Below are 27,304 nucleotides of genomic sequence, written 5' to 3'. Positions count from 1 at the left end.
TAGAATCACTCCCCTAGGCTCACATTTAACCCCTTGATCACCCATAGTGTTAACCCCTTCCCTGCCACTGTCATTATTACAGTAACAGTGCATATTTTTAGCACTGATTACTGTAGTAATGTCACTGGTACCCCCAAAAGTGTCAAAAATGTCAGTTAGGGGTCCGATCTGTCCACCCCAATGTCGTAGTCCCGCACAAAATTGCAGATCGCCACCATTACTAGTAAAAAAAAAAAAAAAAACAATAAAAATGACATAAATCTTTCTCGTAGTTAGTAGACGCAATAACTTTTGCGCAAACCAAAATCAAAATATGCTTATTGCGATTTTTTTTTACCAAAAATATGTAGCAAAAAACAAATTGGCCTAAAACGTTAAAAAAATTTTGATTTTTAAATGTATTTTTTGGGGAATGTTATATAGCAGAATGTGAAAATTTTTTATTTTTTTCAAAATTGTCGTTTTTTTTTATTTATAGCACAAAAAATAAAAATTGCACAGGTGATCAAATACCATCAAAGGAAAGCTCTATTTGTGGGAAAAAAAAGACGTCAATTTTATTTGGGTTCAGCGTCGCACGGCCGCGCAATTGTCCGTTAAAATAACGCAGGGCCGAATCGCAAAATAGGGCTTGGTCATTAAGCAGCAAAATCTTCCGGTCCTTAAGTGATTAAAGTTTAGCTTTCATCGAACTGCCCTCCCTACTGTCTGAAAAACAGCAACGATAACAGCAGTCCTAAAATACTAACTATAGCCTCAAAAAACACGTCACAATCAATTCAGCCAAGCGCTCACTCCGAAGGGGAAGACCGGTGTGCTGCTCTCCTCAGGCGGGGAACTCCAACTAGGATACATATAGGAAAGAGAAGGAGGCGCAACACCTAGTGTTTCGGGAGTCAAGCTCCCTTCATCAGAGCTGGTCATATCAACAGCAAACTCCTCTGTTGATATGACCAGCTCTGATGAAGGGAGCTTGACTCCCGAAATGTGTTAGCGGTCTCATTTACAGGACGTGTTCCATTCCATGTGTGGTGGAATCTTTTAATGCGATTTTACATTCTTCTTGTCTGTGAGTATGCATTTGGCATTTTGATAAAACATTTTATATGGTGACCACGGGTAATGCACTAGGTGTTGCGCCTCCTTCTCTTTCCTCAAAAAACACGTGACCAAGTACCTAGTTGGTCACATGATGTCTACTAAAGAGGAGGCATTCAGAGTGGTAGATCGGGACAGCCGGAGATAGCACCACTTTAAAAGCAGCATTCTACTAGAGTTCTGTGCAAAATATTCAAACAGTGTGCCAAACGTCTGCATCTCTAATATTATTTCTATATGTTCTTTGCAGCTGGGGCAAAACATGGGGCGAGGCAGGGTACGGCAAAATGGCCAGAAATCGTAACAACCATTGTGGAATCGCCAACTGGGGTATCTATCCAATTGTGTGAGAGTGGAAATGCTGGATATCCTTTCCATGCCTCGCTATGACTAAGGCACTATTTGGGCTGAAACGCGTGTGCCGGCTTTACTATATTGGCTTTCCTTACCTTGCATTTGGTCTGCTTTTAATTTCAAGAATAAAATAATCTATGCTGCTTTTGAAAGATATCAATGATTCTTTTCTTTATTTCAGAAAAAAAAAAATGATTGGTTGATTTACCAAACTATTTATTGAGCAAACTGAATGTGCACTGAGTTTAGTAAATAAAATGAAGCTGTTCACTTATGTCAACCAATCATGTGCTAGCAAAACGCCATTTTTAAAAATTTCCTTCGCACATGATTGGGTATTCAAAGTGAAAACAGGCTCACTTGATTTACTATTATTCATTTGCTAAGTCAACAGCACCTATATCTATAGGCTCCATTCACACTGCTATCAGCCTGACAAGTCGCGGTCCATTGACTGCTACAGGACCCGTTCTAATAGGAGCGACACAATTTAGAAAAGGGATCCTGTACTACTTCGGGGCGACCTTGGAGCGACTTGCATAGACATTCATTATATGAAGTCCGTGCAAGTCACACCAAAGTCGCGGTGCACCGGACTTCACAGGTCGCCCCCGAAGTAGTACAGAGTCGTGCCGCTGCAGTGTGAATGCGGGCTTAGGGAAAAACAAACAAAAATTATATTTGGATACAGATAGCTAAAAAGATCATTACAGTAGTGTATTGGAGTCAAACCCTAAACCAGGGGTCTTCAAACTACGGCCCTCCGGTTGTTCAGGAACTACAATTCCCATCAGGCCTAGTCAAGACTGTGAATGTCAGAGTTTTCCAATGCCTCATGGGATGTATAGTTTCGCAACAGCTGGAGGGCCATAGTTTGAGGATCCCCGCCCTAAACTATCCAATCGCCATCAGATGGAGGGTCAATTGGCCACAGCTCAAGGATGTCCTAGCAACATCTTGAGAAGACATGGAACCCTGGTTGAGAAAGCTGCTATATATCATGTGTAGGGCCCCAAGCAAATCAAGAGGTCTAAGTAAGTGCATTATCTGCATGTATACAGTGGATATAAAAAGTCTACACACCCCTGTTAAAATGTCAGGGTTTTCTGATGTAAAAAAATGAGACAAAGATAAATGATTTCAGAACTTTTTTCCACCTTTAATGTGACCTATAAACTGTACAACTCAATGGAAAAACAAACTAAAACCTGTTAGGGGGGAAGTAAAACTAAAAAACTAAAATAATGTGGTTGCATAAGTGTGCACACCCTCTTATAACTGGGGATGTAGCTGTGTTCAGAATTAAGCAATCACATTCAAACTCATGTATAGGTGTGCACAGCGCAGTGATGGCGAACCTTGGCACCCCAGATGTTTTGGAACTACATTTCCCAATGATGCTAATGCACTCTGCAGTCTAGTTGAGCATCGTGGGAAATGTAGTTCCAAAACATCTGGGGTGCCAAGGTTCGCCTTCACTGGCCTATTGTATTAGGGTGTGCACCTCAAAGCTCAAACACATTTGTGTTTGCATGTAAATTTTATACTGACAGTGTGGGTAGGGCAGGGATTGGTGTCAGTAGGGCAGTGGATGGTGTCAGTTGTTTTTATGGCTATTATTTTTGACAATTTTATTATTTTTATTCCTTTTCTCCAAATTTTTTTAGGAGTCCCATTAGGGGGCTTTTGTGAAATATTAGGGTTTTATGGGGAAACTGCGCCACACAGGGTGATTAGGGTGTGCCCAGGCACATCTGGCACACCCTGTGTGCACGCCTATAAATAGGAGTCAGTACACACCTCCCATCATTTAAAGTGCCTCTGATTAACACCAAATAAAGTTCAGCTGTTCTAGTAGGTCTTTCCTGATGTTTTCTTAGTCACATCCTACCATAAAAGCCATGGTCTGCAGAGAGCTTCCAAAGCATCAAAGGGGTTTTAATTTTTAAAATTTATCAGTCAGAAGAAGGGTACAAAATAATTTCCAAGGCATTTGATATACCATGGAACACAGTGAAGACAGTCATCATTAAGTGGAGAAAAAAAGGTAAAACAGTGACATTACCAAGAACTGGATGTCCCTCCAAAATTGATGAAAAGACGAGAAGAAAACTGGTCAGGGAGGCCTCCAACAGGCCTACAGCAACATTAAAGGAGCTGCAGGAATATCTGGCAAGTACTGGCTGTGTAGTACATGTGACAAGAATCTCCCGTATTCTTCAGATGTCTGGGCTATGGGGTAGAGTGGCAAGACGGAAGCAATTTCTTACCAAAAAAAAACCATCCAAGCTAAATTTTGCAAAAACTCATCTGAAGTCTTCCAAAAACACATGGGAAAATATGTTATGGTCTGATGAAACCAAGATTTAACTTTTTGGCCATAATTTCAAAAGATATGTTTGGCGCAAAAACTACACTGCTCATTAGGGATGATCGAACGGTTCGGGTCCACCATCGGTTCGGCACGAACATTGGGTGTTCGAGGTTCGACCAAATTTAGAACTTTTTGCCCAAAAAGTTCGGAATTCGGCAACCAGAACCGACCAAAATGCAATGCTTCAGGAAATGGGCTTTAAAAGCCTGTGATTGGACCAGAACCATTAGCAAAAGCCAATTGAGGGGGCAGGAGAATGCTAGGAATGTGATTGGAGTGACTAGGGGGTCCCTAGACCAATCATTAGTGAATACGCCCCCCAGTATATAAGATCGCCCCCGCCATATTCCTAGCATTGTTATACTGGACATGAAAGAGAGTGGAAGCAGTTCTGTTAATTTTACTTTAAAAGTGTCATTTAGCATTTATTAGTGTGAGGAAAGGGATATCTAGTGTAGTTAGAGTGCTCCTTTACACTTTAGTTAGCTTCAAAAATTTTGTTTCTGTAGGGAAAGTGTTAAGTGTAAGGGGACCGTAGTGTAGTGTAGGGTTAACTGGCAGTGACTGCTATGGCAGGGTGACAAAACCCTTCCATAGCAGGGTGACCGCTATAGAGAAATGATCATTTCTCTGAATTGCTTCGGGACAGGAATATGGCTTCTCACCAGCCAAGCATTTTTCATGCTGCAGGGGCTGCCACTGCCAGTGCTTTTTTGAGGACATGTTTGATGTCAGACATGACATCTGAACATGTGTATAGGGGGTATATATACACATATATGTCTGTATATATACCCCTAGACATATATAGGTGTGATAGTAGCAGAAATATATGCTTGCGCTAATGAAATCATTTACAGTAATATATTTCTGCTACTATCACACCTATATATGGCTAGGTGTCTATATACATATAATTATGTGTGTATATATATTACACTATACACAAGTTCAGATGTTTTGCCTGCCTCAAAAGAACCCAAAAAAATGCCAAAAAAAACGCTAGCATCAAAAAAAATGCCCAGGTGTGTTTTTGCTGGCATTTTTTGGGGGTTTTTGGAGGCAGGCAAAACATCAGAACTTGTGTATAGTGGTGTATATACACACATACATATATTTATATACACACCTAGACATATATAGGTGTGATAGTAGCAGAAATATATGCTTGCGCTAATGAAATCATTTACAGTAATACAGTGTGATAGTAGCAGAAATATATTACTGTAAATGATTTCATTAGCGCAAGCATATATTTCTGCTACTATCACACCTATATATGTCTAGGTGTGTATATAAATATATGTATGTGTGTATATACACCACTATACACAAGTTCTGATGTTTTGCCTGCCTCAAAAGAACCCAAAAAAATGCCAAAAAAAACGCTAGCGTCAAAAAAAAAAAATGCCCAGGTGTGTTTTTGCTGGCATTTTTTGGGGGTTTTTGGAGGCAGGCAAAACATCAGAACTTGTGCACAGTACCACTATACACAAGTTCAGATGTTTTTCCTGACTGCAAAGAACCCAAAAAAATGCCTGCTTAAACCGGCAAGGTGTTACAGCAGCGAAGCCAACCTCCTGTGCTGAAAGTTTTCTAATACAAACAATCTTTTTTTCTTATGGTTCTGGACATGCTACAGAGCTGAAACTACACATGTACACTTTTTAGACCCCCCAGATACTAAATCCAAAGTAAAAATAAAAAAATCTCTTTTTTTTTTTTTAATTTTTCAATAATTGGCTTTTTTTTTTATCAAAAATTACAATTTTTAAGAACTTTTTTTGTGTGATTTTGTGTCTGGGGGGGGGGGGGGGGGGTCTAAAAAGTGTACCTGTGAAGTTTCAGCTCTGTAGCATGTCCAGAACCAGAAAAAAAGATCATATAGGTGTTAAAGGAGGGTTCCCACATCCCTGTTCTACTGAAAATTTATTATCTTTTTTTTTTCATGGTTCTGGACATGCTACAGAGCTGAAACTTCACATGCACACCTTTTAGACCCCCCAGATACTAAATCCAAAGTCAAAATAAAAAAATCTCTCTTTTTTTTTCAATAATTGGCTTTTTTATCAAAAATGACAACTTTTAAGAACTTTTTTTTGTGTGATTAATAGTTAATGGGGCATGACCCAGAACCCTAGGTACTTTTTAGGGGCATTTATTGGGTTTTAGGGCTTAAAAAATGTGTTTTTTGATTACCGAAGTTCGGGTCCCATTGATTTCAATGGGGTTCTGAAATCCGGGCCGAACTTTCGAGAAGTTCGGATGTTCTGGCCGAACCGAACTTTTCAAAAGTTCGATCATCCCTACAGTGCTCATCACCAAAAGAACACCATACCCACTGTGAAGCATGGTGGTGGCAGCATCATGCTTTGAGGCTGTTTTCCCTCAGCTGGAACAGGGGCCTTAGTCAAGGTAGAGGTAAATACCAGGCAATATTGACACAAATAGAATATAAGAAAAAACAACTGCGCTAATTCAAACAGAAGCAGCAACTTCAAGTGCGACCAACACCCCAAAAGTAAAAATATAAAAAACAAGCTGCGCTAGAAATTGAAACAGTCCATATGAATGTCCATAAATGTAAATGTAAAGTGATGACACTTGTGTAGGTACCGCTTACCAGATTCCAAACAATAAAGAGCCAAATGGGTGAAGGCAAGTATCTTCAAAAGTGAGACGCGGTAAACTTCAAAGGACTCCAATATGGTTCTCCTCAGTGAAACATTGATGAAAAAAAAAAAAAAAACAACACCATAGTGTAAACCGATAATGGAATAAGGAGTAGATGCACCAAATAGGTTGTGACCTGTGCAGGTACCGCTTACCAGAAGTGACAGATTTTGTAGCCAAAATGTGGTATGATGACTCCACCAGGTCTCAAAGAATGAACAGCAAGCCTGCACTCTTGTGATGCAAATCTCCAGAAATGGGTATTATATAAAAAAGAAAAAAAGGGCAAACGCCATAGCGTAAAACCAAAAACAATAGGTAATGACACCCGAAATGTGTGAAACTGGAATTCCAGTGCTGAATGTGGTAATTAGATTGTGAAAGAGTGACAACCACCACCAAACTGAGTAGATACCCCTTACCAGATATAGCAAGAGGAAATTCAGATAGTCTCCCCAGTGTGATTGTCCGCTTACCAGATGGACTAATATATAAGCATGTAGAGATAAAGGGTCCCGATCATGCAACCAAGAGGGCACCAGTAAGGATGGGTACTCTTACCGACTCCAGGTGGTATATGAGCGGGGGTTCAAAGTAACATCGGGCTAAACTCCAATAGGACTCATCCAACCAAGGCTCAGGAAGTAGTGCAGGTTAACCGAGGAATAAGGAGGGGAGAGCCATGGCATAAAATCCAACGATAATTTATTCAAAACATAAAAGTTGCACTTACAAACATCAGATGACAATACGTGGGTAGAAGGAAGGTAACAGCCGCCGGCCGGACGGCTCCGCTCGCCCGTCCTTCGTAGACAAATGCGTAGGTGTGACGTCAGCACGCCGTGACCTGACTAGTTTCATCAAAGATGATATTCTCAAACCTACGGAATGTGTAAGTAACACTAATACTTGAACATAAATGGAACAGGTGGTTGTGCTGCCTCCAACTTACCACTAGGGTAAAAGGTAAATGGGGTTTCAGGATTTGTTGGTCTTTGGCGCTACCACCTTGCACAAACCAATTTGTGCAGAAAGTATATAGATTATAATAATCTTAAATGGTATTAAAAGTGCTCTGTGCTCAGAAGGTTTGGCTTTTAGGCAAAGAAGATGTGCAAAAAAAATATAACAGAAAGTGCCTAGTGCTATTGAAATGATCTGTATTCTATTTAGTTGAAGCAGAAATTAATTAAAGTGCACTTGTGCTATGTAAACCAATCTGTGTGCCAGTTAGCCGGGTGCAGGTGACTTCAAAAAGGTTACCAATATGGTGGAGGTAAACAATAAGGTCACTAAGATATGGAGGCCTATATAAACAACGGGAGTGCGTAGAATGGCACCGCCCCAGATGTCGTTGCAGTGACGAAACGCGTAGAGCGGCAACACAGCGTCATTTGTCACTTCCGGTTAGGTGGTTTTGGTCCGTGGAACGCGGAAGCGCTGGACGGCCGAACACCTGTTCACGATCAGCTCATCGGGTGTGCCCAGGTGTTCGGCCGTCCAGCGCTTCCAGCGCTTAAAATGAGGAAGAAATGCTGAAATATCAGTCAGACAGCCAACATAAATCACCTCTAATATTGGGTGTTCTACATGTATAGAACTTGCACTACATAAAATTATTAGTTTGGTTTTTATATTTTTTTACAATTTAGAATGGGGAGAGCCTCGAGATTGTGCATAATATAAAGGGTGCCTTGACTGGAAAAATTATGAGAAATACTAGTCTAAAGTAGGAATTTGCCCTTCCACTTGTAGCACTGTCCCCGTAGGGCTTGCTGTATGATGACTTCTCGTCCTTCTTTGATTAAAATCATACAGTTACCTAGGGTACACACAAACCTCCTTACTCCCGATGGCTCCTCGCTCAATAAACAATCCAGGGGTATTGGTTTATAGTGTTTATTTTTGAACTTGGATGGGAGAAGGGAATAGTGGGATACTCCAACTGGAACTATTCATAAGGGATAAGGACAATTCTCACTTGGCTTCACCAGGTTGCTTGTGGAAGCAGCTGCACTGCGTAATCCATATTGCCACATGTATGGAAAGGGTTAAGTCTCCTTGCTCTTTTCTCTCCAGCAATAGACTTGGTGAACTACCGTATTTTTCGCCGTATAAGACGCACTTTTTCTTCCCCAAAACTGGGGGGGAAAAGTTGGTGCGTCTTATACGGCAAATACACATTTGCCTGCCAGTTCCGGAGCCAGAAGTGGAGTCCTTGCCACGCCCCCCGCTCGCGCCTCACGCTCTGCCCTGCAGCGACTACTGGTAGTTATCCTCACTCAGACTGACTGTCTGAGCCGAGTGACCCGCACGATCGTTCTGTCCGCCCCCCCCCCCCATCAACGTGGAAGAAGTAGCTCCACAGGGCCAGGCTGATACACAGCAGGAACAGGGTCTCCGGTCTGAGTAAGAAGTACCGCATGATCCTCCCCAGCAGAGACAGCAGAGTCATGGTATCCTCTATCATTTATGTCCCGGGAGAGAGATCAGTGCATGGCAGGCTGACCCCCGGGGAGAGGGAGGGAGGAGGGGGCACAGGTCTCCATGTACTCCGCACCTAGGACAAAGGGGACTGTCAGTCACTGGAAGCTCACCATTAGCCGCTCACAAGGGGGATAGGGGGGAGGGAGGTTTACCGGTCCCGGGCTGTGTGCCCTCCGATACCTCAGTCCGGACACTCCGCTCCTGTCCCTTCAGCACCAAACACAGCTGTCACAAGGTGTACAGTACACACACACACCGGCTCTACTGCTAGACTCCCCCTCACCGGAACAACGTACTGCGCCACTGACCGGGGGAACCTCTACTCCTTCTTCTCTACTACTCTATACACAACACATACATGACCGCCCGGGGGGGGTCCTACCCACAGGGCTCTATATTCTGCCACAACCGTGTGTGCTCTACCCAGAGGAAAATCTCCGCTTATACCGGGTTCAGATAATGCACCGGAATCATCCCCCCTACACTGCAGTGTGCGAGTGGTACATCCCACCACAAGACGGAACACTGCAAGCGAGGAGGGACACAAATCATCGGGACATACTAAAAGGAATGACAGAAAGGAATGCCCATAGACTTTAACATGAAGATGGAATGCCCATAGAGAATAATGTAACAAAATGGAATGCCCATAGACAACGATAGTAAAATAAAAATTCATTTAGCGACAGAACCTTTAGACATATACAATAAATATTTAAGAAACAACTCCGCATTGAAAGGGGGCAGGCTGTGGGCACTCCGCATTGAAAGCGGGCACTCCGCATTGAAAGGGGGCACTCCACATTGAAAGGGGGCACTCCACATTGAAAGGTGGCAGGCTGTGGGCACTCCACAATGAAAGGGGGCAGGCTGTGGGCACTCCGCATTGAAAGTACTTGGTTCAGAATCTTTTTTTTCTAGATTTTCCTCCTTTAAAATTGGGTGCGTCTTATACGCCGGTGCGTCTTATACGGCGAAAAATACGGTATATTCTCTTCAGGACACTCACTAACATCCCCTTTACTGACACCTGTCCGCTGACTCTTCTAGCTGCAGTGGTGGCCCCCCCTCAGGTCAGGCCCCTTGACACAGATCTGTACTCACTGTACTGCAGAATCAGATCCCCCAGTGTATCCCCTTTCAGTCAACTTCACCTCTGGGTTCAGTTCCTCTCTAACACTCCTTAGGCCTTCAGGTCGACCCCCGAGGCCGCATGGTACCTCTACAGAGGAGGAGGCAGCCGCCCCCTCCCTCCGAGACTCCGCTATCTAGACAAAAGGCCCCAAGCACATGTGATCCTGGCATTTATTTTATGTATTCCAGCATGCACTGAGGCACTTTCCTCTACCAAATCCCCAGGGCTATATCAAACACCTGTGCACTCATTTTTCAGGTTTCCTCCCACTGTCCAACATGCCTCCCTATTGGACCAGTGTGAAACACTCTGCAGACAGAATGAGTTGTACCTGAGCACATTGAGCAGACCTCACTAACAGATCCTGCTCTCTGGTAGGCAGTGAACAATGTAGATTTACCTGCATCTTATCCACAAATGGTGGTCATGCCCCATCATTCAAAAGTTTTGGAAGGAAGTACAAACCACACTCTCAAGAAGTTCTCCGTTTACATTAGAATTCTCCCCCGTACAATAACTCTTACACCACACCCCAACGGCAGGGCGCATTTACTTCAAATTTCTAACCATGCACATGCTATACACTGCCAATATGTATATCCCGTTCCTATGGGGCAAAACACGCGCTCCTTCAGTCAAGGACTGGTTTCGAAGAATCGATACAATAGCTGAAATGGAAGAACTCATAGCCATTTTGGACGACAATATCTACAAACACACCAACCTTTGGTGTTGTTGGTATCAATTTAGAACCACCTCTGAATATATCCAAATCATGGATCCCAAACCTTAATGAACAAGGGCAAGACCCAGAACTCCTCTTAACCTTTTACCGATATCCTTCTACCACTCCACATTCCATTGGAATCCGGGAGTCGTTGAGTGTGGGCCATACGTCCAGGGTATAGATGGAGGCAAATGCCCCCCCCCCGTTTCGGCCTACCCCACTCCTATTCCCTACTACTTCCACACACACTACCTTAAACACCCCCTACCCCCACCGCTCAACCTCCTCTCCCCCAATTTCCCCCTTACCTTCGTACCTAACACACTCCATCACTATACTGAACCAACCGACATATCTACCAAGGCTGACAGCAGGTCAGTCAACCCTGACAACTCCCTTTAAAAATGTGACGACACCATGTTACAAAATTCACCACCCCTTTGACCCCTCCCCAACCGTTACCACACTGCACTACTAAATAACCCTTATTTCAAAAACCAACCCAACCCACATTACTGTCAACTCCAACCTGGGCTTGACATCTCTTTAAACAGGACCCCCCCCCCCCCACCTCAGAAGTACAACATATATACCTATCCCCTGATACTAACCGCTGTCCTTTACGGGTGACCACATCAGGGTTTTGTTTTGTTACACAATGTTCGTTCACCATATATATTGGTCAACAGTTAAACCACCCATACAGTTATGTTATGTTTGTATTTCGCCAGGCCTGTGGGCCCATGTAATTCCTGTCTTTCCATGTTATTCTTCTTTTTTTTTCTTTCTGTAAACCCCATTTGAATACCTCCAATAAAGTATTATGGAAGATTTACCTGCAATCCCTCTGGTAAGCAGATGGGATATGTTATCTATATTATATTGTGAATAAAATATATACAATTATGAGATTTATAAATTAGTCCATTCCTTTTTTACTTACAATTTGTACAGTGTCCCAACTTTTTTGGAATTGGGTTTGTAGATACAGGGTGACTTACACATAAGAAGGACCTAAGGAGCTGAGACAGGGGTTTCCCAACCTCTCTAAGGTAAGCTGGATTCCATGGGCCCCCAAACCAAAGTGACTCCCGTCACAGTCCCATCTGCCAGTTCTTAGTCCCACAAATACCTCTTCATCCTGCCAGCGAAGTCCACCTAATGCAGCTTTCTGTGATGGAGTGGCAACAATGCTGCACTGCTCCTAAATTCAGAGCAGAGTTTCCACTCTGTTGATGCTTGTATTACAGTGGGGTGAAAAGATGTTTTAGGGAAGTGTGACAGAGGTGAGGGTAAAATAGAACACGAATGGAGAGCAGGCTTACATACAAGGCTTTTATTGAAACACAGGTGGCACACAGCAGGGATTGCAGAGTTCTTGTAGGCTAAGGGCTAAGTCTGTAACACAGGGCTGGGCACACAGCTGGTATAGCAGAGTTCTGGTAGGCAAAGAGCTATCTCACAAAAGTGAGTACACCCCTAATATTTTTGTAAATATTTTATTATATTTTTTCATGTGACAACACTGAGGAAATGACGCTTTGCTACAATGTAAAGTAGTGAGTGTACAGCTTGTATAACAGTGTAAATTTGCTGTCCCCTCAAAATAACAGGCGTTTTTTTTGGGCATTTTTTTGGGTTCTTTGGAGTCAGGAAAAACATCTGAACTTGTGTATAGTGGTACTGTACACAAGTTCAGATGTTTTGCCTGCCTCCAAAAACCCCCAAAAAATGGCGGCAACAACACACCTGGGCGTTTTTGTTTTTTTTTTTGGCGCTAGCGTTTTTTTGGGTTCTTTGGAGGTAGGCAAAACATCTGAACTTGTGTATACGGGTATATATACACACATACTTATATGTATATACACACATAGACATATATAGGTGTGATAGGAGCAGAAATATATGCTTGCGCTAATGAAATCATTTACACTAATATGGTTATGCTCAGTGGTGGGATTCAAAAATTTTAGTAACCAGTTCCGACTTTCAGTAAAGGTGTCAGATCTGTCTGCCGAAAATGTCGCAGTACCGCTAAAAATCGCAGATCGCCACCATTACTAGTAAAAAAAAAAGACAAAAAAAAAAGACAGAAATCCTTCCCTTAGTTAGTAGACGTGATAATTTTGCGCAAACCAATCAAAATACGCTTTTTGCGATTTTTTTTTAACCAAAAAGATTTAGCAGATAACAAATTGGCCTAAAATGATAAAAAAATTGATTTGTGTGAGTTTCACCTCAGGGGTCTCATCATCCCCGTCGGGCAGCAGTAGGTCCCCCAGAACCCCCTGTAGGGAAGGAGCTCCTGGTGGGAGATGGCCACGCAGAAGCCTTAAGGTGAGAAGGGGTCCCTGGCCAGGGCCCTGTCTCCAAGGGGAGAAGGGGTCCCTGTCTCCAAGGGGAGAAGGGGTCCCTGACTCCAAGGGGAGAAGGGGTCCCTGACTCCAAGGGGAGAAGGGGTCCCTGCCTCCAAGGGAGAAGAGGTCCCTGCCTCCAAGGGGAGAAGGGGTCCCTGCCTCCAAGGGGAGAAGGGGTCCCTGCCTCCAAGGGAGAAGGGGTCCCTGCCTCCAGGGGAGAAGGGGTCCCTGACTCCAAGGGGAGAAGGGTTCCCTGACTCCAAGGGGAGAAGGGGTCCCTGACTCCAAGGGAGAAGGGGTCCCTGCCTCCAAGGGAGAAGGGGTCCCTGACTCCAGGGGAGAAGGGGTCCCTGACTCCAGGGGGAGAAGGGGTCCCTGACTCCAAGGGGAGAAGGGGTCCCTGACTCCAAGGGGAGAAGGGGTCCCTGACTCCAGGGGAGAAGGGGTCCGTGACTCCAGGGGAGAAGGGGTCCCCTTTCCCAGGTTAGAAGGGGTCCCTGTCCCCAGGGGAGATAGTGTGGGGTATGGGATGGTGTGTGGGGGATGGGGTCATCTCACTCACCTTTACCAAGCTGCAGGACACTCATCCACAGTCACCTGGGCTTCTTCCAGCAGCAGCATGGATGGGCAATCAGCTCCGAGGGTGACCTGTGTATGACAGGGGGGAGGAGGGGGGCTAGCCTTGCAGACATCCCTGCTGTGTCCTCCGGCTCTCTTAGTGCACCTGGCTGTGTGCTTCAGTTCATTCACTTGCGCGGGAGCCGACTGGGGGGGAGGGAGAGGGGGAGTGAGGTCGGGACTCTGGCTGGGGAGGAGAGGAGACTGTGCTTAGTGGAGCAGGAAGGGGGGGGGGGACTCATGACAAGGAGCAGCCAGCGCGGAGGTGAGCAGGAAGCTTTGCTGTCCACCCCCAGAGACGGCTCTTTAATTAGCAACTGCCGATTTAAAGAGCCGTCTCTGCCGCTGCTCTCGGCTTCCACCGGTTCCACGAACTTGTAAAATCTTAGTAACAGGTTCGGTGGAAACGGTGAGAACCGGCTGAATCCCACCACTGGTTATGCTCCTATAACACCTATATCTGTCTAAGTGTAAAATACATATAAGTATGTGTGTGTACACAAGTTCAGATGTTTTGCCTGCCTCCAAAAACCCCCAAAAAATGCCTGCAACAACACACCTGGGCGTTTTTTTTGGGCACTTTTTTGGGTTCTTTGGAGGCAGGCAAAACATCTGAAGTTGTGTATAGTGGTGTATATATACCACTATACACAAGTTCAGATGTTTTTCCTGCCTCAAAAGAACCCAAAAAAATGCCCAAAAAAAACTCCCAGGTGTGTTGTTACAGGCATTTTTTTGGGGTTTTTGGAGGCAGGCAAAACAATGCCCAAAAAAAACGCCTGCTATTAAACCGGCAAGGTGTGAAAAGCGAGAAGCCATATTACAGATCTATAATTGCACCAATACAAACAATCTTTTTTTTATGGTTCTGGACATGCTACAGAGCTGAAACTTCACAGGTACACAGGTACACTTTTTAGACCCCCCCCCCCAGATAATAAATCCATGTTTATTTTTTTAAAAAAATTTTATTTTTTTAATAGTTGGCTCTCTATCAAAAATTTAAAATGACAACATTTAAGAACTTTGTGTGATTTTGTGTCTGGGGGGACTAAAAGGTGTACCTGTGAAGTTTCAGCTCTGTAGCATGTTCAGAACCCCCAAAAAAAGATCATATAAGGGTAAAAGAGGGGTCCCACCATCCCTGTTCTACTGAAAAATTATCTTTTTTTCTGGTTCTGGACATGCTACAGAGCTGAAACTTCACAGGTACACTATACAAAAGTTCAGATGTTTTGCCTGCCTCCAAAAACCCCCCAAAAAATGCCTGCAACAACACACCTGGGCGTTTTTCTTTTTTACGCTAGCGGTTTTTTTTTGGGCTTTTTTTTTGGTTCTTTGGAGGCAGGCAAAACATCTGAACTTGTGTATAGTGGTGTATATACACACCTAGACATATATAGGTGTGATAGGAACAGAAATATATTGGTGTTAATTATTTCATTAGCGCAAGTCGTTTTTTCTGCTCCTTTCACACCTATATATGTGCAGGTGTATATATACAGACATTGGTGTGTATATATACAACCTATACACATGTTCAGATGTCATGTCTGACTCCAAACATGTGCTCAAAAAATCACTAGCAACGCCTGCAGCCAAAAATGCTGGCGGCGGCGAAGCCATATTACAGAAGCGAAAGTCACCTAAGAGAAACTAGCTTTTCTCTATTGCGGTCACCTGCTATGGAAGGGTTTGGTCACCCTGCCATAGCAGTCACTGTCAGTTCACCCTACACTACATTACGGTCACCCTGACACTTCATACTTTCCCTACAGAAACTACATTTTTGAAGCTAACTAAAGTGTAAAGGAGCACTCTAACTATACTAGATATCCCTTTCCTCACTAAGGATGATTGAACTTTTCAAAAGTTCGGTACGACCAGAACACCCGAACTTCCCGAAAGTTCGGCCCGGATTTCAGAACCCCATTGAAATCAAAGGGACCCGAACTTCGGTAATCAAAAAACACCATTTTGAAGCCCTAAAACCCAATAAATGCCCCTAAAAAGTGCCTAGGGTTCTGGGTCATGCCCCAGGGAATATTAATCACACAAAGAAAAGTTCTTAAAAATTGTCATTTTTGATAGAGAGCCAATTATTTAAAAAAATTATTGAAAAAAAAAAATGAGATTTCTTTGGATTTAGTGTCTGGGGGGTCTAAAAATTGTACCTGTGAAGTGTCAGCTCTGTAGCATGTCCAGAACCAGAAAAAAAAAGTTTGTTTTTAGTAGAATTGAAATAGAACAGGATAGTGGCTCAGCTATTTTCACACCTTGCCGATTTAGTAGCAGGCGTTTTTTTTGGGCATTTTTTGGGGGTCTTTGGAGGCAGGCATAACATCAGAACTTCTGTGTAGGGGTATATATACACACACACATGTATGTATATATACACATACACATACACATATATAGGTGTGAAAGTAGCAGAACACTATGCTTGCACTAATGAAATAATTAACACCCATATGGCTTCTCTGCTGTAACACCTATATATGTGTATGTGTATATATACATAAATGTGTGTGTGTATATATACCCCTACACAGAAGTACAGATGTTATGCCTGCCTCCAAAGACGCCCAAAAAATGGCCAAAAAAACGCCAGCTACAAAAACGCCCAGGTGTGTTTTTGCAGCAGGCGTTTTTTTTGGGCATTTTTTGGGGGTCTTTATAGGCAGGCAAGACATCTGAAATTCTGTATAGGGGTATATATACACACACACTTATGTGTATTTATACACATACACATATATAGGTGTTATAGCAGAGAAGCCATATGGGTGTTAATTATTTCATTAGCGCAAGCATAGTGTTCTGCTACTTTCACACCTATATATGTGTATGTGTATATATACATACATGTGTGTGTGTGTATATATACCCCTACACAGAAGTACAGATGTTATGCCTGCCTCCAAAGACGCCCCAAAAAATGACCAAAAAAACGCCAGCTACAAAAACGCCCAGGTGTGTTTTTGCAGCAGGCGTTTTTTTTGGGCATTTTTTGGGGGTCTTTGGAAGCAGGCAAAACATCTGAAATTCTGTATAGGGGTATATATACACACACACTTATATGTATTTATACACATACACATATATAGGTGTTATAGCAGAGAAGCCATATGGGTGTTAATTATTTCATTAGCGCAAGCATAGTGTTCTGCTACTTTCACACCTATATATGTGTATGTGTATATATACATACATGTGTGTGTGTATATATACCCCTACACAGAAGTTCAGATGTCATGCCTGACTCCAAACATGTCCTCAAAAAAGCCCTATAAACGCCTGCAACAAAAAGCAGGGTGACAGGGGTGAAGCCACTATCCAGTTCTATAAGTGTTCTAAGTGAAACGATCTTTTCTCTATAGCGGTCACCCTGAGATGGAAGGGTTTTGTCACCCTGCCATAGCAGTCAGAGTCAGTTAACCCTACACTACACTACGGTCCCCTTACACTTAACACTTTCCCTACAGAAACTAGATTATTAAATCTAACTATAGTGGAAAATAGTACCCTAACTACACTAGATATCCCTTTCCTCACACTAATAATTGCTAAATGACACTTTGAGAGCAGAAGTAACAGAACTGCTTCCACTCTCTTCCACAGCCCTGTATTAAAATGGTAGAGATTTGATGGGGCTATCTTATATACTGGGGGGCGTATTCACTAATGATTGGCCTCTGGACCCCCTAGTCACTCCAATCACATTCCTAGCATTCTCCTGCCCCCTCAATTGGCTTTTACTGATGGTTCTGGTCCAAACAAGGGCTTTTAAAGCCCAGTCCCTGTTCCATTGCATTTTGGTCGGTTCTGGTTGCCGAATTCCGAACTTTTTCAGCAAAAAGTTCGGAATTCGGCCGAACCTCGAACAGTCAATGTTCGGGTCGAACCGATGGTCGACCCGAACCGTTCGATCATCCCTAATGACCAGGGCTCTCTGATTCCTCCTGTATCGAATTGTATTGTAATTGTAATGTCTGCCCTCACGTTGTAAAGCACTGCGCAAACTGTAGAATGTCTTTGTATGATGTGTCATTACCAGTACCCTTCACTGGAAACATCTGAACTCAACACAGAGGGCTTGTCAACTTTTTGTAATACTTTGACCATATAGTATATCAATATGTTTTGTTTTTTTCATTTTCAGTTATTACATGCAGAAGTGTTCTTTAAACTTTTTTTACATATATTTTTTTACTAGGTGTGTACTATGACCCAACTGCTGTCCAGGGGAATTTAGACATGCAATACTGGTGATTGGATATGGTACAGAAAATGGAAATGCCTTCTGGTTGATTAAAAACAGGTATACATTTTACAAATAAAAGTAGGAAAACTTTTAAATGTTTGTGGATCAAATGACTACACAATATTATGCCATAATAAGGTTTTTGTGGTAGCCTCTAGCCTCTCCTGACCCTCAAAATGTCTGAACCAGGTAGAAAAAGTCCTATTCAATAAGGTAAAATTGGTACTTGCTTTGTTCTGCAGAGCTGAGCTATGAAACAGAAGAATATCATGGTGGATTGGGTATTGGACTCATTGATGTCCCCCATACCCAATGGTACTAGATTCCATGAGATTCTTTATCTATTGTAGGAAAGGTGTATATAGAAATGTTACTTAACTGTATTAGTGAATTCACCAGCTTGTAAGTAGACACTTATAGGGTACCATTGAATGCCCCAGAAGCAATTTGGACTGAACCCGCAGTATTTGAGATCCAATGGACCTAGCTGCATGGCGGGACCCCATTCTGTCACTGGGAATGAGGTGGCAGAGAAATGCTGGACTGGTGGAGCAGGACACAAGCTAAATGCTACGTTCTGGAAGACAAGGTGTGTAGCAATATGGAACAGAGCAGTAGATTAAACATTAGCCAATCATGGGACTAAGTACCTAGGCATTTGGTCACATCATGAGGTTGATTTGCTAAAACTTGAGAGAGTGCAAAAGCCAGTGCAGCTGTGCATGGTAGTCAATCAGCTTTTAACTTCAGCTTGTTCAATTAAGCTTTCACAATAATACCTGGAAGCTGATTGGTATCTATGCCGAACTGCACCAGATTTTGCATTCTCCAGTTTTTGTAAATCAACCCCATGATGTCTACTAAAGGGGATGATTAGCATTCAGAGTAGGGATCGACCGATTATCGGCAAAGCCAATATATTGAGGGCTGATATGCACTTTCCCCGATATATCGGAATCGGCCCCTTAGGTTACCGATATTGCCGATATCTAGAGGCATCACCCCGGTACCGGCGTCCATAGCCAAAGGTCGGCCAAGGGTCTTCGTCCCCTCCCACCGGGAGACCCAGGCAACCAGCCTGCGCGGCCGCCGAAGAGATAACCCGATCAAAGCCACATTCGGCTATAATCGGGTCTCCATGTAAAAACCCAGAAGTGATGTCATGACATCACTTCCGGGTGCTCAGCGCCAAATTAAAAAAATGACAGCATTCAAAACAGCCAAACCTGGCGTTTTGAATGCTTTTAAGTGCAGAGGAGGGGTTTAGGGGTCCCCCAGATCCCTCCACCACAGTACCTGTAGACATTAAAAAACATAAATCATTTTTTTTTTTATGTCCGAAAATATCGGCCAATATCGGCCGATACCGATATCTGATGACCAAAATATCGGTATCGGCAGTAAAAAAAGCGATGTCGGTCGATCACTAGTTACATAGTTACATAGTTACATAGTTGGTGAGGTTGAATAAAGACAATAGTCCATCCAGTTCAACCTGTGTAGGTGTGTGTGGCTGTAATCATCTTGCATACCCCTGAATGTTCTGATCCTTGAGATGTACGTCTAAGAGTCTTTTGAAAGCCACCATACTACCTGCAGAAACCACCTCATGTGGTAGAGAATTCCACAATCTTGTAGCCCTAACAGTAAAGAACCCCCCACGTTGCCTGAGGTTAAAACGCTTCTCCTCTAATCGCATTGTATGCCCCCGAGTTCTCATGCAATCCCTTCGACTGAACAGCTTTTTTTCTAAGCCTAGATCCCCATTTAGATATTTAAAAATTGCTATCATGTCCCCCCTCAGGCGTCTCTTCTCCAGGGAGAATAAATCAAGCGATTGCAGACACTCCTCATAATCAAGGTCCTCCAATCCCCTAATTAGTTTAGTTGCCCTTCTCTGGACTCTCTCCAGCTCCAACACATCCCTCCTGAGGACTGGTGACCAGAACTGGACCGAATACTCCAGATGAGGTCGGACCAGAGTTTTATAAAGTGGAAGGATTATAGTCTTATCTCTGGAATACATCCCTTTCTTTATGCATGCTAATATTCTGCTAGCCTTGGCAGCTGCCGCTTGACATTGCATGCTGTTGCCTAGTCTATCATCAACCAAGACTCCCAGATCTTTCTCCATTTTTGATTCTCCCAAGGGTTCCCCTCCTAACATGTATTGTGCTTTTATGTTTCTAGTCCCCAAGTGTAAAACCTTACATTTCTCCACGTTAAACCTCATTTGCCATGTCTTTGCCCACTCCGTTATTTTGTCCAGGTCATTCTGTAGGATATCTGCTTCATGCTGTGCTGTTATTGCCCTGCCTAATTTTGTGTCATCTGCAAAAACTGATATCGAACTACTGATCCCGTCCTCAATGCTGTTTATGAATAAATTGAACAAGGTTGGTCCTAGGACTGAGCCTTGGGGGACCCCGCTTACTACCTCAGACCAGTCTGAGTACGCGCTGTTTATTACCACCCTTTGGACACGCCCTTTTAGCCAGTTCCGTATCCAAGAGCAAACCCTGCTGTCGATACCTGCAGACCTTATTTTATAAATTAAGCGCTTATGGGGAACTGTATCAAACGCCTTAGCAAAATCTAGGTCCACCACATCCACTGGTCTGCCCCTATCTAGCTCACAGCTCACCTCCTCGTAGAATGTTAAGAGATTGGTTTGACAAGAACGCCCATTTGTAAACCCGTGCTGGTTACTACTGATGATGCTGTTGTCCTTAGCAAACTCTACGATATAGTCCCTTATCATCCCCTCCAGAAGTTTACATACTACTGATGTCAGACTGACAGGCCTATAATTTCCCGGTATATGCCTCTGACCCTTTTTGAATATTGGAATCACGTTAGCTTTCCTCCACTCCCCTGGTACATCTCCTGTCCTAATACTGTCCGCAAAGATCAGGAACAGTGGTCTGGATATAACCTTACTGAGTTCCTTGAGTACTCTCGGATGTACGCCATCCGGGCCTGGTGATTTGTTTGTGTTAAGTTTATCCAGCCTTTCCCTGATTTCACCCTCTGTTAAAAAACACGAAGAGGTATATATTTCCAGATCCTTCCACAAGAGTACCTGTCAAGTAAAAAAAAAAAAAAAACATTTTTTAATGTACGAAAATATCGGCCAACATCGGCCGATACCTATGCGATGACCGAAATATCGGTATCGGCAATAAAAAAAAGGATATTGGTCGATGACTAATTCAGAGTGGTAGTTGAGGACAGCCAGAGATCATATTTAATGATAACATTCCTTTAAAAGCGGCATTCTACTAGAACTCTGTAGAGTATTTTAAAACAACATGCCAAATTTCTGCATCTATAATATTATTTCTATATGTTCTTTGCAGCTGGGGCGCAGGCTGGGGCAATGAAGGGTATGGAAAAATGGCCAGGAATCGTGACAACCATTGTGGAATCGCCAGCTCCTGTGTCTTTCCGATTGTGTGAGAGTGGAAATGCTGAATACCCTTTACATGCCTCGCTATGAGTAAGGCCCTACTTGGGCTGAAACATGTACGCTGGCTTTACTCTATTGGTTTCCATACCTTGCATTTGGTCATTTTTGGATTGGCTTTTCATTGCAATAATAAAATGATCTATGCTGTGTTTCCAAGATATCAATGCTTCTTTATTTTGGAAAAATCAACCAACAAGACATAAAGGAGGTGGGGGGCAACTAAAAGCATTGTTGCTTTCACTTACAAAGGTTTTGGACGTTATGGAATTGTGATGCCAAGTCACACCAAAAAATAGTAGCTGAGCCCCACCTTTTCTCACATAGCCTCCGAAAAAAAAATATGTGCTGCAACAATTAGAAGTACATCGGCATTTACTGCTTTCTCTAAATTCCAGAAATACCTACTAATCCTGCCAATGAAGTCTACCTAAGACTTTATGTTGTTGAGATCTGAGATCTCCAGTTCCATTTTTAGTAGTTTGGAGTGATAACCTGATCCAGGGAGGGCCTGTGTTGTACCAATCACCTTCTACTTCTTAATATTAGACTTAACTGTACTTCTAGGCATTTATAAAGCCTTTGAAATTGTTTTCTATCCATCTCCTGACTTGTGCCTGTCTAAAAATGTATCCCGAAAAATCTTTTGACAATGCCTTGCCATCCATAGTTGATTGTTTGCTTCAGTTACACTACCAGGGACTGGAATGCTCCAGGAAAGCTTTTTTCATGCTGAGCTAATCAAAATGACCACGGGTGATCACACTTGAAAGTCAAATGGCTTTGTGTGCCATTGAGAAGGTGATTTGCTACACCTGATTTACAATAATCCTTTTTCCAACCCAGTGATTCTGTTTTATTGGACTTTTTTTTTGTTTATTGTTTTCTGACATGTTGGTGTTATATCTTTCACTTGGATGTTATAAATTGCAGTGAGTAAATACAGCTCGATAAAACAAAAAGTGTCTGTCATTCAGACTTCAAAGCAACAACATGTGATTATTTTAACTGGTTTCTGCGGCAATGTGGCTCTCCTGTGCAAACCGACATAGGGCAACATCGGTCGCGAGCAGGGAGCTAGGTGGCGAGCACGCGCCGCCGGCGGCACGCTCCTGCCCCCATTCAGCAGCGGGGAAGCCGATGCATGGGCAGGTGGCTCCGATTGCAGCCTGACATCGGCAATCGTTCCCCGCTGAGAGAGAAGAACGGTCAGCCGTGGTAAACACAGCTGACCATTCTTCTCCCTGGAATGATCATAGAGCCCCTGTGATCCTTCTATATAGGAACACATGTCTCTATGGTCATTTCACAAGCCACGCCCCCCCCCCCCCCCCACAGTTAGAATCACTCCCCTAGGCTCACATTTAAACCCTTGATCATCTACAATGTTAACCCCTTCCCTGCCAGTGTCATTATTACAGTAACAGTGCATATTTTTAGCACTGATTACTGTAGTAATGTCACTGGTTCCCTCAAAAGTGTCAAAAATGTCAGTTAGGGGTCCGATCTGTCCACCGCAATGTCGCAGTCCCACTAAAAATCGCAAATCGCCGCCATTACTAGTAAAAAAAAATAAAAAATAAAAATTACAAATCTTTCCCGTAGTTAGTAGACGCGATAACTTTTGCGCAAACCAATCAAAATACGCTTATTGCGCTATTTTCTTTACCAAAAATATGTAGCAGAAAACAAATTGGCCTAAATTGTTAAAAAATTTTGATTTTTAATTTTTTTTTTCTGAGAATGTTATATAGCAGAATGTGAAAAATATTGATTTTTTTTTTCAGAATTGTTGCTCTTTTTTTTGTTTATAGCGCAAAAAAATAAAAAATTGCACAGGTGATCAAATACCACCAAAAAAAAGCTCTATTTGTGGGGATCTCCCCATCCGGGGGATATGCTTGTTGGAATGATTCCATTTCTGATACCTCTGCCAGAGTGACCTCCTTTCTGGCATACCTTATCCTGCATACATTTGGCTATCTGCCCCTTGTGGCAACCTACCTACTTATACCTCTCTGTGTCTTGAAAGACATTTTTCATCTGCCCCTGGTATTCCTGGTATCCTGCGGCAACTCATTCCAACAGGCTCCCCCGTTATGATTTATTCATTTTTACTACCCCCCTTCTTTATACATCGGCCTAAGCCTACCTTGAATTGACACGTGGTTCTATAGGGAATGTTATGTACCAGTAGCTCCAGAGGAAGCTTGTTCATTCAAGCGAAACATGTAGGGCATTTGGCTGCATGAATCGTCTACCATTCCAGTGTCGCATGAGTGGAACTCAGGGACGATAGTAGCTACGGTTCTGTTATCGTCTATGAGACCTACAGGATGTGTGACATATACATTTTTTCCTGCCACTTATTATTATGTGATATGTAAATCATTGTCATTACCACCTCATGTAAATGGTGCCTATGTTGTCTACATACACTAAGGCATTATTTTTTATGCATTGTGTTTCTGTTTGTACTATTTCCCCCTTTGGGAATTTTGTATGGTTTTAAATGTCAATCAATAAAAAGTTTTTTATTATAAGCTGCTATCAGTGCCTATAAAGTCCATATTTTTCTCCATTTTTTTTGATATTTCAATCAGGATATGGCACACTTTTTTCAGTTACTGCTGCGCCCAAGTTTGCTGCTAATTGGTTGCGCATTTCCAATTTATTCAATCTTCAGTGTGTACCTTGGCTCAACTATGGACAAAATCCAGAGTCAGATACCATTGTAAATGGCTGGTTATCAGTGACCATCATCTCTGTGATTACTCTGTCCAGCAGTTGGGATCTTCCATCCGAATGTAGCCACCTGTTTTTTTTCTGAAACATATCTGTTATTGTTGCCTGTGGAATACTGGTATTTCACCTTGTGATTCGTTGTGTTTTTTCTGTGCTGCATGATATCATTTAACATGATGAACTCTTAGATGGGCCCAAAGATTTGACGTATTTTTGGTTTTTGCAATTGCTGATCCCTTGCTTACATTGTTTGTGCACATGTTGCACACTGCTGCTTTTCCTGGAGATGGAGACGAGAAATAGTCCCAGACCACACTTTTACTTTTTCTATCTGCATCCATCTCCATTGAAATTTGAAAGACACAATTATAGGGTTAAAAAAAAACTGGCTGGCACCCTGTGGTGGTGGGTGGTTGGCTAGCTAGCACACTGTGGTGGGTGGCTGACTGTCTGCCACCCTGTGGTGGGTGGCTGGCTTTCTGGCACCCTGTTGTGGGTGGGTGGTTGTCTGGAACCCTGTGGTGGGTGGCTGGCTTGCTTGCACCCTGTGCCTGTGGTGGGTGGCTGGCTAGCTGACACCCTGTGGTGTTGGGTGGCTGTCTGTCTGGCACCCTGTGGTGGGTGGCTGGCTGGCACCCTGTGGTGGGTGACTGGCTGGAACCCTGTTGTGTTGGGTGGGTGGGTGGCTGTCACCCTGTGGTGGTGGGTGGCTGGCTGGCACCCTGTGGTGGGTGGCTGTCTGTCTGGCACCCTGTGGTGGGTGTCTGGCTGGCACACTGTGGTGGTGGGTGGCTGGCTGGCACCCCGTGGTGCTAGGTGGCTGTCTGTCAGGACCCTGTGGTGGGTGGGTGGCTGGCTGGCTGGCACCCTGTGGTGGTGGGTGGGTGGCTGGCTGGCACCCTGTGGTGGTGGGTGGCTGGCTGGCTGGCAGGCTGGCAGCCTGTGGTGGTGGGTGGCTGCCTGGTACCCTGTGGTGGTGGTGGGTGGCTGGCTGGCTAGCACCCTGTGGTGGTCGACTGTCTGTCTGGCACCCTGTGGTGGGTGGCTGTCTGTCTGGCACCCTCTGGTGGTGGGTGGCTGTCTGTCTGGCACCCTGTGGTGGGTGACTGGCTGGCACTATGTGGTGGGTGGCTGTCTGTCTGGTACCCTGCGGTGGGTGGCTGGCTGGCACCCTGTGGTGGGTGGGTGTTTGGCACAGGGGCTATGGGTGGCTGGCTGGTACAGTGCCTGTGGCTAGCTGGCTGGTACAGGGCCTGTGGCTGTGGGTGGCTGGCACCGGGCTGCTGTGGGTGGGTGTAAGGCTGTGTTATACACTCCCGAGAGACTCCCGACTCCAGGCGAGGCTGTCCAAGGCGAGGGAGGCGGCATAAGAAGGCAGAAGATTAAGCCAAATGCGCGTGGTGCAACATACGCAATGACGACATCACGACAATATCGATAATATCGGCAAGTTTCGGGGCCGATACCGATATATCGGGAAAAGTGGATATCAGCCCTCCGATAATTGGCTTTGCGGATAATCAGTCGATCCCTAGTACATAGCAGTGTTTTTTTTTTTTCACATTAAGGCAGTAAACAAGGCTACAAGTAGGAGCTGGGGTCAGGGTACTCTCGCCATTTCACAGTCTCTGGGTGTTGCCTCAGTACATAATATTGCATTTTGTCACTCCTTTATTATTTCCTTTCTCTCCCTATCCAAGTGAACAATACATTTTTCAACCAGGTGAGTCTAAAGCTTAAAAAATTATTTGGAATGGAAAACCTAGAGTAGCCCTCTCAATTCTTACTGCTACTAAAAATAATGGTGGAATGGGTCTCCTAGATATTCAACATTATTACTATGTGTCATTTCTTAACCAAATTAAGTTTTGGTTTTCTGATTCAGACAAGAATCAATATTGAAAAAGAAGTCACTAAGCAATGACGTGTGCATTAGCTATAGCGTATGCTTTGCTTCCTAAAAACGTAATACCAAAACTCCTCACTACCAAATGCACGTTGATAGCTTGGAAACACATATTTTCTAAATCAAAGGAACTAGGCAAACAAATTAATTTTCCTGTGCCCTTAAGAGTGCTGGACTATTGTAGAGTCCGTATCTCAGTGAATAATTGGATTTCACAGGGTTTTAACTACTTTGTCAACCTACCCCTAGACTTTAATGAGTTGGTGGTAAAAAAACGTAAACATTTTGAATGATTGAAGGAATATGACCCAGAATTAAGCACAAATATCCCATCAAAAATCTGGAGGTACCTGTTGAACTTGTGATAAGAAAGGAATATGCTTATTTTTTTAAACTTCTCTCAGAATTCCCTAAATCTGTTAAAACCAATAATATGTTAAAAAAGGAAAAGGATCTTTTCCAATATATTTCTTGGGTACAATGGAATATGGCCATCATTCTGAGTACTAAGGCATCCTCCTGCATTAAATATTGGGATATTGCCCAAAAAAAATTAAACAGATGTTACCTTACAACATATAAACTTCCCAAAATCTAACTGTAGCACCCTCCTAGGTAGGTGCTAGAGAGAGAGTATAGTTTTTGAATCCTGTCTGCTTACCAGAAGGATTGCAGGTATACGTATCTATATTGTTCTCTGCCTACGAGAGAGCAGGATCTGCTAGTGAGGTCTGCTCTATGTGCTTAGGTGAAACTCAGTCCATCTGCAGAGTGTTTCACACTGGTCCAATATAGAGGAATAATAGACAGTGGGAAGAGACCTGACAAATGAGTGCACAGGCATTTGTCAGAGGAAAATGCCTCGGTGCATGCTGGGATACTGTATAAATGCCACAAGAACATGTGCTTGGGGTCTTTGGTCTGGATAGCAGAGTCCCGGAGGGAGGGAGCGGCTGCCTCTCCCTCTGTAGAGGCGCCATGCAGCCTCAGGTAGTCAACCTGAGGGCCTAGAGAGAGCTAGAGAGGAACTGAACCAGGAGGTCCTGTGGAGAGGTGAGACACTGGAGGATCTGATTTTGCAGTACAGTGAGTACAGATCT

General features: G+C 43.5%; 1 protein-coding gene across 1 annotated transcript in view; it reads left to right on the top strand.

Annotated features, from left to right (window-relative positions):
* LOC309569806 (cathepsin S-like) overlaps positions 1 to 21,605 on the top strand; it is a 71,191-nt gene extending 49,586 nt beyond the window's left edge. Inside the window, exons 8-10 of the mRNA XM_082275809.1 lie at positions 1,349 to 1,428; positions 18,069 to 18,144; positions 21,447 to 21,605. Coding sequence (XP_082131935.1) covers positions 1,349 to 1,428; positions 18,069 to 18,144; positions 21,447 to 21,546 — 256 coding nt within the window. The 3' untranslated portion in view covers positions 21,547 to 21,605. The remainder of the gene's footprint in view (positions 1 to 1,348; positions 1,429 to 18,068; positions 18,145 to 21,446) is intronic.
* Positions 21,606 to 27,304: the final 5,699 nt, after the last annotated feature.

Source organism: Pelophylax lessonae (assembly GCF_965119305.1).
Source record: "Pelophylax lessonae genome assembly, chromosome: 13".
NCBI classification, from domain to species: Eukaryota; Metazoa; Chordata; class Amphibia; order Anura; family Ranidae; genus Pelophylax; species Pelophylax lessonae.
Note: the sequence above shows the minus strand (reverse complement) of the source record. Positions and strands in the feature narration are given on the sequence as shown.